This window comes from Rhynchophorus ferrugineus, unplaced genomic scaffold (assembly GCF_030347505.1).
Source record: "Rhynchophorus ferrugineus isolate W39M unplaced genomic scaffold, kcgeb_rfMv2 rfM1, whole genome shotgun sequence".
NCBI classification, from domain to species: Eukaryota; Metazoa; Arthropoda; class Insecta; order Coleoptera; family Curculionidae; genus Rhynchophorus; species Rhynchophorus ferrugineus.
Genome location: NW_027472580.1, coordinates 24,692,863 through 24,714,103, shown reverse-complemented (window position 1 = coordinate 24,714,103; position 21,241 = coordinate 24,692,863). Strand labels below are relative to the sequence as shown.

At 30.3% G+C, this 21,241-nt stretch overlaps 1 protein-coding gene across 1 annotated transcript in view; it reads left to right on the top strand.

Moving 5' to 3' along the window:
- Positions 1–1,381: 1,381 nt before the first annotated feature.
- The window catches only part of Ggamma30A (guanine nucleotide-binding protein subunit gamma-e), a 34,561-nt gene continuing 14,701 nt past the window's right edge, over positions 1,382–21,241 (top strand). The window contains exons 1-2 of the mRNA XM_076419146.1: positions 1,382–1,541; positions 6,810–7,053. Coding sequence (XP_076275261.1) covers positions 6,941–7,053 — 113 coding nt within the window. The 5' untranslated portion in view covers positions 1,382–1,541; positions 6,810–6,940. The remainder of the gene's footprint in view (positions 1,542–6,809; positions 7,054–21,241) is intronic.

Genomic DNA, 21,241 nt, shown 5'->3' with positions numbered 1-21,241 from the left:
CTTAATGAAAGTACAAATAACTAACTATCTACTATGACCATCATACATGAATCTAAAATAGAAAATTGAAAATAATTTTAAGTCGTGTATTAGAAATACATGATAGAAAATACAGTGTATCAACTATATCTATTTAAAATACAAAATATATATTACAAAATACAGTCAGGTGTTAAGTTATTAGATAGAACCAATCCAGCTCAGATATTAATCAGAAAAAGAAGAATTTACTTTTATGAGCAATATATTTTTAAGTATGCTGTTAGACAACCTCTTGCTGGGTAATAAATTAAACCTGCTACAGAGATCAATCTTTCCTGAGGTCCCGATAAGCACAAACTTGTGTTATATTATATGAACGATTTTTTTATTTAGATAGTAAGCTTCTTGCTTCTATCGTTTAGGAAGCTGGCTAACTTCTAACAACCAACTATTTTCAATGTCTGTGGTCCATTACTGTTCCTGCCCACAAAAGCAATCGCCTTTTTTGCTAGTAATGCTATTCCTGTTACTAGCTATTTCATGTTCATTGCAATTTGCCTCTAAGACATGTATTGAAAGATTTTAAGTTATTTGCTTCTCATCTGCTGTTTATTATTTCTGTTATTATTTCTGCCAACCAATGCATTTTGCAACTAGAGTGGTAGCAGAACGCCAATATGACCTCCATTTACTTCAGGTGGCAGTTTAAAATACTTGTAAATCATTTTTGTAAGCTCTCTTTTAGTTGTGATGCAATAAAAGTAACATGCCACAAATTGCAATCATGCGGCTGATCTAATATGGTTCTTACAGGGGCTAAAGTAAGCAGAAATGTATTATAGTAACAATTGTTGCCTTGAATCTAATTTAAATGAATGAGTTCCTCCAGAAGTATTTTAGTCCGATGACCGAAAAAGTGTTAGTCTTACACAACTCATACAACAATCATTTAATTTTGATTTATCTCTCATAAGCTGCACTATAGAATCGTAAAGAGTGTTCTTGAGGGACACGGATATATTAACTATTGTCGAAAACAGTATTTTATGACTTCATCCGATTTATACTGAAAGACAAATAGATTTATATATTGGTATTTTAAATATTAATTAAAAATTACATTGTGAAGAAATAATTAAATCACAAATAATTAAAATTTTCCCTATCCCGAAAACTACCCTATACAATATGTACCACTGTACCACCCTATATAAATACATATTCAGCATTAAAATATAATATTAAATATTAGCATATTATAAAAAGGCACAAAAAATGAAACATTAATGTGAACATTGTCAATGTAAATATTTTATTTAACCAGTCGAATTGATAGGGAACGACGTCTTTATCTCCGTTATCAAAAGTGGTTTCCAGTTAGTTAATACCTGTCCCACGAGTGACATGGAAGTAGATTTTCTTATTAGTATATTATTTCAAGCCGCGTGTAATATGTTCCCACTTATGACCTAATAATACACATTTAGTTTTTTTTACCAAATCCTTTTGATTTTAATAACTCATATGGTTTTCAAGCTATAGTTTCTTTTATTATACAGGTAAGTATTTATTAAGTTTTATTACATATTGATTATTAAAAGTGCCATAATAGTTCTGTAGCAATTATATCATATTATAGTTAGTATTTTAAAGTGACAGGTTTGGTTTGGTTTAATATTATCAAATACAACCTAATATTATTAGTATAATATTGAAGCTATATATATAAGTTCCAAAAAAAAGATTATTTTATGTGCATACATGTATTTTGGTTGTCCGTATTTATTTGTAAAAATTTATGAATTTGAACAACTTAACCTAACATTATATTAAATATCTTTGACACATTCTCTACATGAAATAACAATTTTGTATTTAGTATAATTTAGTTAACATGCAATGCTAAAAATTGCATTTTCGACATTCCTTACTTTTGTTGTTCGATTTGTTTGCTACTCTTGAGTAAATCTTCAGCCGAACTTCATCAAACCCTTACAATTATAGTCTTTTAACAATTATAGACTAATAATGTCAACTATAAAGAAGAGCAGAGTGGACCAAAAATGATCGAAGATAATGAATTCCAAAACTTATTGGACGAAAACCCAACTGAAACTTTCAAAAAACTTTCAGACAGCTTAGGGGTTAATGAATAAACTGTTACCTGTTATTTTTTTCGGTGCTGGTTTGCCTGCAGTTCTAAATTTCTAAAAGAGGGAAAATGGATCTACACGAATTCACCAAAAATGAATTTCGAGCCGTTTCATAGAAGAATATTTTTCTGTAGCGTATTGGGATTGAAAATTAGATCTATTATGACAATCCCAAATGTAATAAGGTGGTTAGTACACGCTAACACCAAGCGATATATTCACCACCACAAAGCCGTAAAGTCTGCATCTGTATACATATCGGATCAGAAAAGGGTAGTAGTGGTAAAACCTAATGTAACAATTACTGCAAATATATTGGATGACGTTTGGTTGCAAAAACACCAGCAGATAACCAGTTTCTTTCACAAATTCCACAACTAAAAGCAAATTGCTTTATAAAGGTACAGCTTTAACATACATCTTTGTAAAAAAAAGCAGTATAATGATAATCTACGTACATCTAAAACACTTATTCTGTTCAGAATTCGTGTTCAGGTTGTCAATAACAACGTAATACATAACACTGTACACATTTTCTACTATTTCCCCTTTCGAATTTTTATACCTTTTTATATTTTACCCATTTTCGAATGAAATGATTGTTTGGACAAAACACGAATATTGTAGTCTCCTTCCCGCCATAGTGGTAATTTTTGTTAACTCTCACAAGCACAATCAGGAGCCATACTACCGATTAACTTAACACCCTTACCATTCGGATTCATTGCGTTTACGCGATAAATTAAATAAATATAAGCTTTATTTCGAGATACCTGGTACAAATGATTTAATCTTTAAAATAGTTGATAGTCGTTTATTTTTAGGTATCATATTAATAAATAAATAAGATAACGAAATTTACAGATATGTGTAGTTTCAAAAAAATAATCCTTAAACTAATTCAAAAATCATCGAATGAAATCGATAATGTTAGACAATATAATATGTATGCGAGAGGATATTAAATATATAAAGGAATAAATAAAGTAATTGACATTTGTATACTAATACAGAGAATATATGAATAAAATAATTTTTAAATTGATATTTGGCTTCAATATTAAAACAATAATGGTCACATTTAGGTAATTCATTTTTTATATTTTAGAAATGGATATTGAAGGAATTTACTTAGAATCATTAAATTAACTATTGACTTCTCAAAACTTCTGGTAAAAGGTCTGTAAAATAAATACTTAAAATAATTCATACAAAATTCAAAGAAAAAATGTCATATTTTGCAAAAACAATAAATACACTAAGTTGATTAATAACAGGTTAATTGAAAAGTCCTCGACCTGACACATAGATGGCGATATTAGAAATATATCCATATGTTTTTAGTTAACCCATAAAAGATGCGTGCATAAATTTGACAGCTGTCGGATCATTAGTTTGTGAATTATAGCATTTTGAGTGAAGCAACATTTGTTGGTGTGAAGAAAATGGATTAAACGGAATTTGAGAAATCCGCAAAATGATTTTGAATGACCGTAAATTTAAATTCAATGAAATAGCATACATTCAAAAGGTATCAACTGAATGTATACGCTTATATCATTCACGAATATTTGTGTATGAGAAAGCTCTGTGCACAGTGGGTGACGCGAGAGCTCACTTTTGATAAAAAACAACAACGAATTGATTATTCGGAGCAGTGTTTGAAGATGATTATTGGGATATTTGGGCGCTATTGGGCCCTTTGAGGGGGAATGGAGGAATTGAGGAATTGTCGAATATCGGCCGCCCTTGAAGAAAACTAAAGTGCTGCTTCAACAAGACAATGCAACCTGTCACAAGTCAGTGAAAACGATGGCAAAAATCCATCAATTGGGCTTCGAATTGCCTCCTCATCCACCGTGTTCTCCAAATCTAGCCCCCAGCGACTATTTCCTGTTCTCAGATCTCAAAAGAATGCTCGCTGGGAGGAAATGTTCGTCCAATGATGAGGTGATCGCCGAAACTGAAGCCCATTTTGAAACAAAGGACAAATCGTGCTACAAAAGTGGTATCAAAAAGTTGGAGGGTCGCTATTATTAGTGTATCACCCTTGAAGGGAAATGTTGAATAAAACAATTTTGTCAAAAAAATTAGTTTTACTATGGTAGGCCGGGGACTTTTCAATTGGCCTGTTAGAATAATTTCTTTACCTAAACTTTTGAATAAAATTGGATTTTTCTTTGCTTCTTTATTCCACTCTCCGATCGCACCCTTACAAATAGCTCATATTTAATTTATTCTCCGTGGCTCTCGTTTTTCTATTGCTTTCTACTTTGTCTTATCTCCCATATAGGAACTAATAACTCACCAACAAGTGAGGGATTAAAATTTTATGGAGTATTTCTTAATTGTTAATATACTTTGCAACATTCATTTTAACTCTTGATGTACAAATTAACATATCTGTTACCTGAAATATTCGGTTAGTGCTTTGTTAAGAAATGTATTTACTAAAGAAGCCTAAAATGAATCAGAAGTTAATACCACTAAAATTTACAGAAAATTCTTAATAACTTTTAGAGTTACTTCCAACACAATAAAATTAAAGGCCGATTTCAAAATTCTAAATAGGTAATAAACAAAGACGACAGACAATTCTTGTTATTCTCAAATTTTGTTAATCTATGTTGGGAAGAGATTTTCGTATATGTCGGATTTTTCTTTCACAACTGTATATACCTTTCGATAAAGCGGAGAGTACATTGTCCCTTTTTAAACCAAAACAATAAACGGAAATTGTTTTAAGTTTGTCCATTCTCCATATTTACCAGACAAATCACACGGGCTGAAAACTCCCGGTTTTCTTTTTGTTCAAAATTGTCCTTATTCTTCAACGTAATCTCCTTCAAGAGCCACGCAATCATTCTAACCGCCGCTCTAACATTTAAATACCACATTTGTAGAACGATTCATCTTTTGTCTCAAAATACGCCTATTTCAGTGATAACCACTTCATTCGAGCAATATTCCGGTCTACGAACATCCAGTAGCCTCAGGGAGCCAAATCTTACGAATACGGTGGATTTGGGAGCAATTCGAAGTTAAATTCATATACAACAATCGTTTTGATTCCGTAGTGAAGTGATGGATCTATGTTTCATACATGGTGACAAATCGATGCAAAAATTCCGGTTTATTACGTTTAAACATGGGCAAGCACTTCACAGAGTCATCAGCACGTTCTTGTTTTTGGTCAACAGTGAGCAAGCGCGGCACCCACTTTGAACATAGATTTCTCATAGTCAAATGCTCATGCAATATAAAAGCAACACGTTCTTTTAATATCTTTACGATGTTAGCTAGTTAACGCAACTTCACTTTTCGATCATTCAACCTCATTTTGAAGTCCACTGCGTTCTGCATCATCGGTGTATCTGCAAACACGTTTAAAGTCAGCAAACCAACGTTCTATTGTTGTTTCTGACCGTGCGGAATCCTTATAACACTTTTCAAGTCATTTCTTGGCTTGAACGGTATATTTTTCCATCAAGAAGCAATGTAAAATTAAGACACGAAATTGTTATTGATCTATTGTTTCAAAAATAACAAAAGTAGTATCACCCTTGGCACAATATCTCACAAACTTAAGAGCAAAATATCGTGAAATTTTAACAACTTTCTTTTGAAGATTAGAACGAACTGAAAAACGGTGAATGTAATAAAAATAGCGAACATTTGAAACTGGCAAACTGACTGATTCTGAATAACTAAAGTCGAATATTTTTTTTGTCGTGGGCAATAAGTATTATGTATTATGTTTTGAGTTATGTAATATAACAATCCTGATATGTAGAAGATCACTTTAGTAAGTGATCTGCTGTACAACTTATAATATAAATCTTATTCTAGGTCCTATTCTAACTTACTTTAAAGTTTATCCTAACGTATTTTAAAAACTATACTAGCTTATTCTAAAGATTATTAAATCTCACTCTATGTGTAATTAGTTCGTATGGTAGTTTTCACTTGAGTCTATGCACTACACTGTCATCGCGCACAAGTAACTGTTTGGCGAGTGCATTAGGATGCACTAATAGTTCTTTACAGTACTTCGGACCAACACTCCGAATCACACTCATATATTCACACTGAAATTAAACGCACAAAGAATGCCATTGATAGTTGTTTATTTCAAACTAATATCGTAATACGGCTGAACATATATGTGGAGCCCGTAACTGTTACCACTAGATATTTTGTTATGTGAACATGTACCAGATTGTGTTTATTAGAAAAAAAAGTCATTTCACCATAAATGTAACAAGAATTGTGGATGAAATTATATATTTCCGGGGCATGTCGATAATATGTTTTAAAATACCCCAAAAATAAAATATTCCATAACAATGAAATTCGCTGTTACTACAATATTATTACTTTCTTATTATTGCTCATAATGAAATTATTTATATTTTGACAGTTGAAGCCTCTACTAATATCGAAAAACAAATTTTCCATAAACTGAAAATTTAGAGTGCCTGTATCTACAAAATAGTCACTGTATCTACAAAACTACGATTACTATTTACTAATTTTTGAACCCTATAAATAAATATACATTGGAATAAAGAATATACATCTATATAATAGATATAATGTAAAATATTTTCATTTTAATCACTGTTATTTATTAGATAAACGATATCCAGTTAACAATATTAAAAATCGGTACAGGTTGCGCCATCTCTTAGCCATCGCCAGAATCGCCGTGCTACCAGCGCCATCTCTCCTCAAGAAAATTAGTTAATCTTCGACGCCTGCGTCGTTGTCCTGCGACGCCGCCGATCGCCACGCCTGCCCTGACTATGGACAGTGCAACGCTAGCCACCATGGACAAAGATGCGCTGAGGAAGCAGATCGACAACCTGAAGTATCAGGCCTCGATGGAACGTTGGACCCTGTCCAAATCAATTGCCGCGTAAGTAAAATTTGTTTTCGTATAGTTCATTGTTAGTTTTTTTTTCCAAAACTCTACGCGTTTTCTCGCGATAATAAAACGAGAAGGTCCGAAACGAATAGGTTAGGGCCTGGCGAAGGCGTCCAGACGCCAGCGTCGCGTATCGAACGCATTTCACGGCGACGCTTGTTCGTTGTTTTGGTTTTGGTATCATTGACTGAAAGTGATCGAATTTCTTTGTACTTATCTGTGGGTTTTATTTAACACAGTTTTTTTATTTCGGACAAAGTATTCATTAGCATTATAAATAAAAACTGTAATCTTTCAATATTATTATATTAAAAATATTTTCATTATTACAAACAATATTAATGTTACAAAACTACTAACTGAAACAAATGTTTCCGCATTTATATACCGCATACAATTGTTTTATATTTTGATACTTAAAACATTTTTTAAGACAGATATTAACAAAAATATTGGTTTGTTAATTTATATTATTTTATCAAACGATAAACATCACAGTGTAAATATTTAATTGAAAAAGCCTCTTATATCAGTTTTGATTATTTTAAAACTTTTATTTCCAAATATAAAAAAAAATAAAAATCACTGATTTTCATAAAATACGAAGTGATGGAATTTCTTTTATTTTTTATTATAACTTTGTTATTTCGTACCAAGCTTAATTAATATTATAAGTTTCCAACTTGGTGGCGCAGTGGTACAGGCGATGGGACAGTCCTCCTACTCTTGCGATAACCACGAGTTCTAATCCTGCTGGGGCATGGTCGTAAATTTATGTTTGTCATTGTTTAAAATTTGTGATTGCCCTAGACAAGAGTGTAAAATCCGACAAGGAAAGTGATTCCGGCCCCGCCAGTAACCAGGCTGGGTAAGACCGGATGTCTTCTGGGATGATTTCTAAAGTTGGTCACTCGCCAGTCGCTAAGATTAATGCTGAGAACCGTGGTTCGGAGCCCACATTAAACTTTAGGCCCAGTCCAGATAAACCCATAGTTGGTAAAAGGAGACTTTAAAAAAGATATAAAAAATTAGAAAATTATTAGTACCAATTAATATTACAAATTAGAAGACCATTGTATCATGGTTTTTGAAATATTAGTACAAAAAATATTTTCGTTATTACAAACAGTATTAATGTTAAAAAACTACTAACTTAAACTCTACTATATTTTGATATTTAAAACCAATTTTTTAGCAAATTGGATAATAAAAACATTGATTTGTTAATTTATTTTATTTCATCAAATAATAAACATCAAACAAACATCACAATGAATATATTTAATCGAAAAAGCTTCTTATGTTAATTTTAGCTGCATGTATTTTTTATTTTATTATATTAACACTATTATTTCCAGATATTTGGAATAAATATTTGTTTTATATTTTGATACTTAGAGCCATATTTTTACATATACGAACAAAAATATTTATATGCTAAATTATTTTATTTTATCAAATGACTACCAATTAATATTACAAATTAGAAAACTATAGTATCATGGCTTTTGAAATATTAGTACAAAAAATATTTTCGTTATTATAAACAGTATTAATTTTAAAAAACTACTAATTGAAACTGTACTAAATTTTGATATTTATAACCAATTTTTTAGCACATATGTTAATAAAAACACTAATTTATTAATTTATTTTATTTCACCAAATAATAAACATCAAATAATAAACATCAAACAAACATCACAATGAATATATTCAATTGAAAAAGCTTCTTATGTTAATTTTAAGTACATATACATTTTTATTTTATTATATTAACACTGTTATTTCCAGATATTTGCAATAAATATATTTGTGTTAAGTTTAACTGAAATGCTATTATTGAATATTATATAATATCATTAAAATTTTCAAATTACAATAAATATGGATGACCGCATATATTTATTTTTCATTTTATATAGTCTAAAATACTCAAAATGAATCCGTGGATTATTTAATAGTAACTGTAGTAACATTTCCATCAATTTTAATAACAAAGTTTAAACAGATTAATTTTAAGAAATATAATCTATTTTTTATTTGGTTATTGTGATTATATTTTTCCGTATATTTTACGTCGTTTTAGTTTTTTTGTATATATATTTTAAAGTCTCCTTTTACAAACTATGAGTTTATCTGGACCGGGCCTAAAGTTTAACGTGGGCTCCGAACCACGGTCCTCAGCATTAAGCGTACCGACTGACGAGTGACCAACTTTAGAAATCATCCCAGAAGACATCCGGTTTTACCCAGCCTGGTTACTGGCGTGACTGGGATCATTTTCCTTGTCGAATTTTACACTCTTGCCTAGAACATTCACAAATTTTAAACAATCACAAACATAAATTTACGACCATGCCCCAGCAGGATTCGAACCTGCGGCTATCGCAACAGTAGGATTTACTGTTTATCACTGCGCCACCAAGCCGGCCGTCCTTTTATTTATCATATTTATATATATTGACAATTTAATATCATTCTAAAATCTGAATTTTTTTCTCTCAAGTAATGTTAGTAGTTTTAATATAAATTACCTTTTATATAATATATATTTATACCGTTATTTATATTAATCTATTCGTATAGATATTTTTATACTAATTAATTAAAATTAAATATAAAGTAAAATTAATTTTAATTATTATTAATAATAAGAATATATAACTCCTCGCCATATATGTTACACCAGATAAAATCTGCGCTAATGGAGCTAAATATATTTTTAAGCAATTCACTTTCGGCTTCCTCAAAACTGAAACTACTGTAATATGAAAAAATTAAGCACATGGGAAAAAGTGTCTGAGGAAAGTTCTGCTGATTTTAACATTAACGAAATCGAATATAAATCAAAGCTCATTCAGGTTATATTAAAATGACTTCAACTAAAGGCCAAATATCACTCTGTCGAATTTTATGACAAAGTAACCCTAATTTTATTTCAACAGTCAGTTTAATGTGACTAATGGCTTCATTGATTCTACCAAACGCTACTAATGGTTTACGAGTAATTTTCATATTAATAATTAAGTTCAATTAACCCATATTTTGAATGATTGTCTTTTGGATCGAAACTGCAGGAGCTGTAATACTGAAAGCTATTCTTCTCTATGTCTTCTGTATTAACCAACATGATTTGCACATATAGTTTTATATGGCAATACTTTTGTGAAACCCATAAATATCAACAAAAAAAAATCTGTTAAAGAAGCACTGCACTACTATCAACTCAAATCAATTACTACAACTCATATGAAACTCCTCCTATATACGCAAAGCGCAACTCAATATTACTTCTAAAATTATGCAATTTGAGGCTAAAGATGATGAACACTATACTATTTAGTAAAATAATATTTTCTATAATACATTTGTAATTGGAGTTACAATTACAATTAATATTAATGTAGCCGGCTTGCTGGCGCAGTGGTAAAGGCGATAGGACGGTCCTCCTGCTGTTGCGATAGCCACGGGTTCGAATCCTGCTGGGGCATGGTCGTAAATTTATGTTTTTGATTGTCCTAGGCAAGAGTGTAAAATCCGACAAGGAAAATGATCCCAGTCACGCCAGTAACCAGGATGGGTAAGACCGGATGTCTTCTGGGATCATTTCTAAAGTTGGTCACTCGCCAGTCGGTAGTCTTAGTGCTGAGGACCGTGATTCGGAGCCCACGTTAATCTGTAGGTCCAGTCCAGATAAACCCATACTTGTTAAAATAAAAATTTTATTTATATTTATACCATTTTTTTATCTCTGACCCTATTATTTATCGGTGAAAGTATTTTCTAGAGCCGTAGATATATCTAGTCAAACTGTAGTTTTAAAATATTAGCACTTATGTGTCGTTGACGTACATAAAGAACCATACTATTTTCAGACCACAAAATATTTTCAAATTCACACGCTTTCTTTAAATATTATCAATTTATTTCAGTATACATTTATCATATATTGCGTGAAAGTTAATCCAAATTTTTCATCTCTTGAGTGATAGTCTATCAAATCACTTTTATCAATCATATCAGCAATGTTTGTATATTTAGATTACATTTAAACATTATAACTTAAATGAAAAGATTTACAGATATTAAGAGCACTTAATGAAACATAAAAAATTATTTAGATCTTAGTAATCTAAAAATATAAATTTATTCTCATTAAGTTAACAGTCACAGAACATATTCAAATAATATTAAATAATATTAATAATAGTTAATTTCAAATAATTTGTTACAAATACTTGAATATTTATGCAAGAGCATAAATAATTTTATTTCCAACTATATACAGCTTTCCTTGCTAGTTTTTCCATAATAAATATGAACCTTTGGGTCTAGAACTAGGTAAGACCACCAAGTAATGAATCTAATTTAAGGTAAAACCTCACCGCCACTGGTACGAGTATATCTACTAGAGGTGTTGGCCACTGAATAAAATATCGATACTTCGATATTTTAAAATATATCGATATATCGGTTTCGATTTTTTAAAAAAATGTTGATGTATCGGTATATCCCAGAAAACCTCACCGCCGCTGGTACGAGTATATCTACTAGAGGTGTTGGCCACTGAATAAAATATCGATACTTCGATATTTTAAAGTATATCGATATATAGTTTTCGATATTTTTAAAAATATATTGACGTATCGATATATCGAAAAATAATATCGATATATTTTTTGCAACAAGTATAAAAAATATCGATATTTTACAAAAAATATATCGATATTTTTAATAAAAAATAAAAATATTCAATTGTTAGCTAAAAAAGATGTTTTTTAGACAGATTTTTTCTGAATATTTTAAGAAATAGTAATAATTTTGGTAAAGCTTTAAAATGAAGTCTGATTTTAAAGGTTTATTAAAAATTATATTTAATTTATTTTGAAGAAGTATCGAAAAATATCGGATAAAAAAATATCGATATATCGGCCAAAAAAATCTACCATTTCCGACACTGTAGATAATTCGTTGGCACACATATCCACACACTCTTCAGCTCGCAATTATATTAGCTATATGTTTACAATTACATTTAATTTAAGTATTACAATAAATCAGAAAATTTAAAAATTACAGAATATTCAATGTGAACAATAAAAAATTATTTAAAACTTTGTAATCTACATATATAAATTTATTTTCATTAGGTTAGCGACACGTACATTACGAACGTAACTACTACTATATTTAAAATTAATTTGAATTGCTTCCAATAAAAAATAACTTTCGTTCCTAGTTTCTCCATAGTAAATATGAACTTTTGCGTCTAGAACTAGTTAATAACTAACAAAACCAAAAGCCAAACAATGAATCTAATTTCAGTTAAAAGCCCACCATCGCTGGACGGATATATATCTACCCTTTCCGTTACTCTACATAATTCGTTGGGGCACACATATCCACATATATATATCAGCAAAGCCGGCTCATAAATATCCTGCAACGAAAATCCTACTAGATATCTCGACGAATCCTTCAACATAGTTTGTTGAATACATATGCGGATATGTATATGTATAGTCGTGTTGTCGGTTCTATAAAACCGCCGCTGAATATATGCATAAAATGGGACAAATATAGACTGAGGGGAAAACTTCTTTGTAAAACGAGGTCCTCGTATAATTTATTTTGTTTAAGCAACTGATATGAGTGGAAATCAATGGGATGCTTACTCCCTTTGAGGGATACTATTTTTCATAATGTATAGTAATTAATCAAAAGAATGTTCTAACAGATGGTATCATAAATAATCAGTAAAGTTTTAATAAGTGCAATCAAATAACATTTTATAATTTACAACTAATTATTCTTCATTTATTCAAAATTATAATCAAACCATTTATATTTTTAATAGATTAAATAAAATGCCTACCTATACTGGTTCCTTGGCAAAGAACCTTTGGTGGAAGTTAGATAATCTGAGATATGTAAGGCATTAACTCATCGAGTCTGCGTCCTAGTTCAGTGTTATCCAAGAGTTCTAGCACTTTGGTGTTTATATGAGAGTGGAATCGTTCTTCACATCGTGTCACGAATCTCTTCGCTTGGATTATATTGATATCATAGAGTAATATATAAAGTCTTAACTTAAAACACATAATTTCAGAATTGTTTTGCGGGGTATCAGCAGAACGTCTTTTCCCTGCATTTCATTGGTTAGTTTAATTTACCATTACAAGTACCTGCAAAGAAAATATTTTACTAGGAAAACATTTCATTGGTTGAGGATTTCATACGTATGTGACAGCTCACATTCTATTGATCAATTATATATTAATAAAACCCAAATGTAATTTTTCATAACAATTTATGAAAATAAAATTCTGTATGAATACAAACATTATAAAATATCAAAAAGGCAAAATATAAGTATATAAATAATATATATAATGAATTAAAAATATATAAATAAATAATAATTAAATGTGAATATAAAAAAGGCAGCAATCTAATTGACAACACAATTGCGCTATTTCCCTTTTTTATATTCCTTTATTGCAATATAAATAAGGTGTATTAAAGTTTATATCTTTTTGATCCCTCATACCGAAAGCGGAGCAGCACAACTGAAAGTCTGTGTTTATTAATATTTTACTTACTTGTTCAACACAATAATGTATTGAGGCAAGTTATAATAATATTTACAATGTTGTGGGTCTATCTATTTATTTTACAGAATTTTGGAACAGATAATTAAACCAGGTAAATTATATGATATACTCCAAAATGTATAAAGCATACCAAAGAGTAATACTTTAAAAAACAGCAACAAAAAATTAAAAAGTATGATATATATCAAATTTACTTCTGTGCTCTTATTATTAAAATAGGTTAATAGAGTTAAAGAGAGAGCTTAAAAATCTATTAACAATATAATAAAACAAGCATAAGATAACTTCTAGTCTATAAAATCAAGCTCATGGAGTTGGTCTACAAATTGTATTATTATGTATTTCAACATACTTGTTAAAAAGGCTATCTCGGTTAAGGAACCTTAAATATTCATTATAAATATCTTAACCAATATACATTTATTTCAAGTAAATGACCCCGTCAAAATAATTCAGTTTTTAATTGATGGCACTTTACAAACAACTTTTAAAGACTAACAAAAACTTTTTATGTAGTATAATCATATTTACCTTTAATGCAATTTTATCATCGCCCAATTTGGACACATTTTGATTTTAAAATGTGGGTAATATTTTCATGATTTCTTCTGTTCTATTCCTGTAAATAACTAACATTCAAATAATGCACGACAAATGCTCTATATAAGTAATTGTATATATACCAGGTAAAAACAATGGTAAGTTACAAACACATCCTTAATCTAGCTAAATTGGGCTGTTTCATCCAAGGAAAACGACGTCTGGTTTTTTTATTTCCCCACATATATTGCATACCCAACACTTTTGAGAATGAAGGTAATAAATAATCAAAATAATAGTGATTGTAACTAAAATACAAAAATGCTAATCGCACTTTATGTGGAACACACAAAAATGGCATCATAAACAAATTGAAACAGACAATCGCGTTATAGAAATGGACCAATAAAATGCCTTTGTAGGCCAATTCAAATGAACCAATCAGAAAAGAGCCAGCATTGGTTGGACCACGCAACACACTCTATATATACTCTATGATTAATATTTCCTCGCGCAGAACATCTAGTATAGCAATTTAACTGACTATTACTGAAATGACAATAATATGAGACGACAATCATCAGAGACATGAAAAAGAAAAATGGTTTTACTTTAATTATTCACAAGAAAACCAGTAACAATCAAAGAATCAAGCAATTACATACGACATGAAAAAATATGCCCTATATTACTATAGTTGTAACTTCTCGAATGAATGGTACGATTAGTACCAATGATATTGGTCAATATGATGTTTTATCATTTGGTGATTTACCCAGTTTAGAAATCATAATGCTTTTTATGCTCAGAATTTCCACTCACTATATAAGTTTTAACAGTCTATCAATGGTCAGTAAAATGTGTTATTAATACTTGCCTAAATACTTGCCTATTACTATTACTGAAATACCTTTACATCTTTATAATGTTCTAGAATGTTCAGAATCCTGAATTGGTTATTTTGATTTATAAACCTTTTCTCCAAAAAATCCAAAAGATTTTGCAATCCTTGTAAAGCTTCCAAGTCCATTCTTCTGATATTCTAAAAAAACTGACGACAAATTGTTTAAATACCGTATCAGCACATAAATCAATTAAATAATATGTTACAATTCTATATAAAACCTCTTTAATAGTAACTAAGAATTAATAATGTTGGAAAAGCTATTATTATTATTAGAAAAATATTAGTTCATAAATAAAATCAACAGAAGCAAAATTTAGATTGGCTTCAATTAAAAATATTATTTCCTGTTTTAATAATATATATTAAACAAACACAATAAATTTGACGTAGCAAGGAATAAAATATTTTGTTATTCACATTTATCTAATATAAGGTTATAAGTTTCAGTTTATTTAGTTGTTATATTTCCTGTATAATGCGTTAAGGAATTACTGACAACACTAGGTAATTGAATATAGTAGGTGAATTAATCATTCTAAGTAAGACTAAAGCTTTTCTGCTCTTGAAGAGAATATGTGGTTGATATTGAGTAGTCGACATATTAGTTTAGATCTCTATTCTCAATGATTATAAAACTAAATGCATTAAGTTAACCGAAAACTTAGTATATTTTGTCAAGCCAATACCGAGCAATTTTTCAGGTGTTTGAATTAAATTGTCGCTCTTCCATATATTCGTATAATGCCTAAATAATTATTACCGGTAATTGTGATAATTGTTACCTGTATAATACACAGTTTGACAAATATGTATAATTTCCACATCATAATAAACTTCCATCAATAACTGTTAACATTTTATTATATATATATATATATATATATATATATATATATATATATATACCATTCACTATCATCCCTATGAGTTTAAAAGTAACAGTTATTTTATTGAAGAGACTTGCTGTTTTAAGAACAATGGATAGAAACATTCCTATGTTGATCCCATTAATTTTTAGTGGAAAAGACACCAAAAATGTAGCTGATAACTTTAAAATAATCAAAAGCTAGTAAATAACTCTACATGAGTAGTTGGGCATGTAGTTCTTTCAAAGTAGACACAGAACAAATTTCTTACATCAGTACATACAATGGAGTTATGCACGTACAATAGAACGTCAGTTGATTTGAACAGACATCGAAAAGAAATAATAAATATGAATAAATCTCTCTTGAAGCTAATAAATCTCTCTCTCATGTTGATTATTGCACTGGAAATAAACAAAATCTTCCAAAAACTGATTTTTTGAAAATTTAATTCAAGTTTTTATTGAAACATTATTAATTAAAACCTAGATGCAAGTGTATCCATTAAGTAGTTACAGAAAGATACTTAAACTATCTGATTATTTCCGAGACTTTTAGTTGGGTTTCAGCGTTAACGCCTCAAAGTTAGCTTAATTACAAAAGTTCAGCACTTAGATTACATCTCAGTAAGTTATTTACTGCCCCGGGAAACCTTAAAGGATTTGACATTGATGATTTATTAGTAATTTAATTATTTATATCGATTATTCATTCATTCAGCCGTTCATTCACTGCAATAAAAAACGTTTTATTTTTAAACTCAACATAAATACCTAGAAGTTAGAGTAATCGATTATATTTTAGGTATTTAAAAAAAATTGCGTGAGCTCAATATCAATGATATTAATAGAGTGTTATGAAGCATCGCTAGGTTATTGGAAAACTCAAAATCCAACGCCAATTTAATAATTCATCTTTGGTAAGAGCATACCTAATCATTCATGATTAAATTAGCTAAAAACTTTTGTATATTACTTTGTCAATATGAGTGAACCATAGGTCCACCATCATGATCTTAAATCAACACAAAAAGCTATATACTCGTAATAGTGTGAACCCAGCCCTTTCACTGTTATCACATGCATTCGTATTGAAAAATCCGTCGAAGAGCTCACTCTTACTAGTATTTACTCGAAAAATATTAACTCCCTCTGACTCTAGGAACTACTACAGTGATAAAATATATAGATTGGAAAATCATGGAAATATGTTAAACCAAATTATACAGATAGAGTTACCTCAGCCTAGTATACTATGATGATCAAAAAATAAATAATATATAGAAATCGTGACATTTATAGCAAAGGTACTGTGGTTTCCTACCGCCAGATCAATCTGTCAGCAGGAAAATTGTTTAAATGTACTTCACAGTACACTCACCATTTCAGGTTAATGTATTTGTTATTACTTAATATAATAAATTGAATCCCAGACCAACTTACTACTATAATCTATATGAAATAAGATCAATTATTTATTATTATTTTTAGCGTTACTTTTGTACTAAAAATATATATATTGCTGAATATTTTAGTTCTCCATAAATTATTGTGTCGTAGTTTCAAAGTCGCTAATGTTTACTCACGATATTTACCGATGCTTTTAACACCTGGGCATTTAAGGTTTGTTCTACGTTTTTCTCATGGCAGTTTTATTTAAAAATTAAAAAACTACAGTACAGTTTACATTCTGTTATAAGAGTATTCTTAATCATCGAGAATATCTAGAATTCTTCTATAAAACACAAAATGTTTACTATTTCTAAAAATTTAGAATGAATAGAAATTAGCCAACAAATAACCTAATTATTAAAATATTTTTTAAAGGTATTTACTAATTCTTTTTTATATCTTCTCGCGGTTGAAATTAAGTACCCCTAAATGGTAATATGGGCTCTAGAGAAAGTCTTTCTCACGACCAGAGCAACTTTAAATGAATACGGTGGTTGTTTTATAGTGTTTATTAAGTTTTTGGATCGAAATTCGTTCACAATGAAAGCCTTATTAGATGGTGAATAACCTGAATGAAGGATGAATCCCAAATCTATTAAATAACGATTATGAATAATCATTTCCTTTATTTTAGAATGATGCTACTCTTCCACTGTATCATTACGGCATTTGTAGGCACTATGCCAAGTGCAAAGTTCTATTATTTTATTGCTTTTCAGCGCCGAGTATTGAAGACAATTGTTCTAATAAGAACAAAAACTGCTAACCTTTTACAAATGATCAATTTCCGGCATTTTTTTTGAAAAATCTAAGATTGAATAAAATATTTTAAAATAATGAATCTGTAACTACTAATGAAGCCCTGTATAAAAAATAGTAACTGTTATAAATTTCTTCTACAAATAAGCCACGGTCAAGGAAATATACCCTTTCGCCTCTTAATAGTATAAAATTTCAAAAAGTTCAGACTTTACTTCTTCGGAAGCCCAGTTGGCTAAAATTGAGTTTAAAGAAAAATCAATTTACTTGCCTTACTGTCATCCGGTAGAGTTTAGTAACATCAAGTTCCAAAGGCTCTTAGTCCTGGCTTCATTCGATTTGAATTGAAGCTTGGAGAAACATTCTTAACATGTTTTGTCACTCAATATTTTATTTTCCCAGTATTTCAATATCCTGTAGTTTTATGTTAATCATCTTATCAAAATATCACATCTGTATTATAATTAAAACCATCTATTATATCTTATCTTTCAATCATCTGATTGTTTTTCTATATATTTTATCTGTACAAAATATTTTAACAATCTCCAACACTCATCCCAATTTTTTGCGACTATCGACTGTTTATTATTATATTTTTTCACCTCTACGTTGCTCAGAATATTCGTGCCAGCTGTTGCCTTTCCTTTTACCTCTTTTATTGCAAAAACAGAAATAGTTAAATATATGACTTTTCATTTTCTAATTTAATTTTCTATTGTTTCTAATTCAATAATTTCCTACCAATATTTGTTCAACCAATTAGATCCTTTTGAAATTATCCAATCTTTCCTCCTAATTTTCGTTTAATGTTCCCGTGTTCTCTAAATATGTACATGCATATTTTATGTGCGTCTCCCTTATTGCTTTTTCTTTCAGGACCTTATTGTCCTGCGACTGTGCCCTGTAATAAAACAGTATTAAGCATTATTTCCTATATGCCTAAACCACCTTCAACAATTATTATTTTATTAAGTTCATAACTATTTTACTAATCGTTTCTATTAAACAGTGCCTCCAAATTTATTTTCTCTTCTCAATTATTCCGTACTTACTTACCAAATCTCAAATTATCTTGTAGTTATATATTTTCAAAAGCTACAATAATAAATGTCCAAATTTTCCAACTCCAAATTCCCAATAGAAAATAATTCAAGTATAAATCAACTGCCCCAAAAAAAAACCTTTTCTTTTATTTGACTGAAATTAAATTGAAACTCCAGTTTATTTATATCGGAGTAAATCTCCAGAGAAGCGGGTGGAAGACTGATAATCCTAAGTAATTTTATAAATCTGTATCGAACAATACGCCTGTCAAAACAGAAAAAAAACACTAACCGTCGGAAAAAGAAAGGAAGAGAAGAAAACAAGCTCCCGGCGTTTCCTGCTAAACCGCGAAAATAATTGAAAAGTTCGCAATACTGTCGGATTCATTAAACTCGAACTCGGAGGAAATTTCGTTGGAGAAGTCACGTAACGATTCCAGCTTACGATGCCCCAAATTCGATGTTATTGCTAGTATGTTTCAGATATTCGCGATCTATTTATTTGATGTTAAACTGCGGGTTTACTATAATTTTGTGACAGCTACGTGTATCCTGATACTTTCCAATTTGATCACAACTACTGCGAAAATATTATTTTTTATATTACTAAATTCTAATATATATTAATATAAAACATTTTTATTGTGTTCGTTACTGTCAGAACAATATTAGTACAAGAAACTGTACAATTTTATAAACTTACGGAAAACTTTTATTATACATTTAAATATCATAATATAAAAAGGGTGACACGGAAGATAGTTGGTGAAACACAAACATAATTTTCATTGACCTACCTTGAAAATGGAAGGATCATCAACAGCGACTATTACGTAGCGTTTTTGGGTCGTTTGAAGGACGAAATCGGCGAAAAACGGTCGCATTTGATGAAACAGAAAGTGCTACTTCACCCAGACAATGCACCGTGTCACAAGTCAGTGAAAACCATGGCAAAAATCCATGAATTGGGCTTCGAATTGCTTCCTCATCCACCGTATCCTCTAGATCTGGCCACCACCGACTATTTACACCGACCAAGGACTAACCGTACTACAAAAGTGGTATCGAAAAGTTGGAGGGTCGCTATAATTAGTGTATCACCCTTGAAGGGAATTACGTTGAATACAAAAAATTAATTTTGCCAAAAAATGTGTTTTACTGTGGTAGGCCGGAGACTTTTCATTTGACCTGTTATGTTAGAATAACATTTAAATATTCAGTAATATAATTGGTAAAATTCATGTAATATCCCATTTTGTTTCATTTTAATTTTATTGCGACAAGGGCTGGTTGGAAAATAGCATTTTTATAATAAATACAGGTTAAGCAAACAACGGAGAGTGATTAGATATCAGTATAATCCTCGAATGAAACCGAGCGCATCCCCTCGAAAGAAAACCCAATAAACCCAAACCGGTATATGGCCTAATGGTTCCGTCCAGGCCACGGAACAGCCCCGGTGCTTGGCGCTCCGCCAAACCGACCTCTCTATTACGTGACGTGGTGGAACTGTGGAAGAACGAACCAGCCACGGCCACAACCCCGGATAGCGGGTCACATTTAATAATGCCCAGGAGATAACGCCTTAAACCGACGATTCCATTCTAGATTTTATCTCGCTTTTAAATGAACTTCTTTCGCTATAAGTTGCGTCCATTTTTCTTTACAATCTGCGACGCATTATCCTCGTTATATTCATGCTCGAGTATGTCCCATTTCGTCTTAATGCCACGACCTAACAATGTTAACAATGTCAACTTCATTATTTTGTATACATTGTATTTAAACATAATATTATTACTGGTAATAATAGTAATATTGTTATAGTTTATTCAATAAGCTTAGGGCTGAGATGACGTCAGTAGGTTCATATTTTTATTCCTCGATTGACTCGACGATAAGATTTTTGAACTATATACAGAGGATGGAGAAAATCATATGAACTCCTGACCTATAGTCCGTTCAATCAAACAGTGATCTAAATGTATGTCGT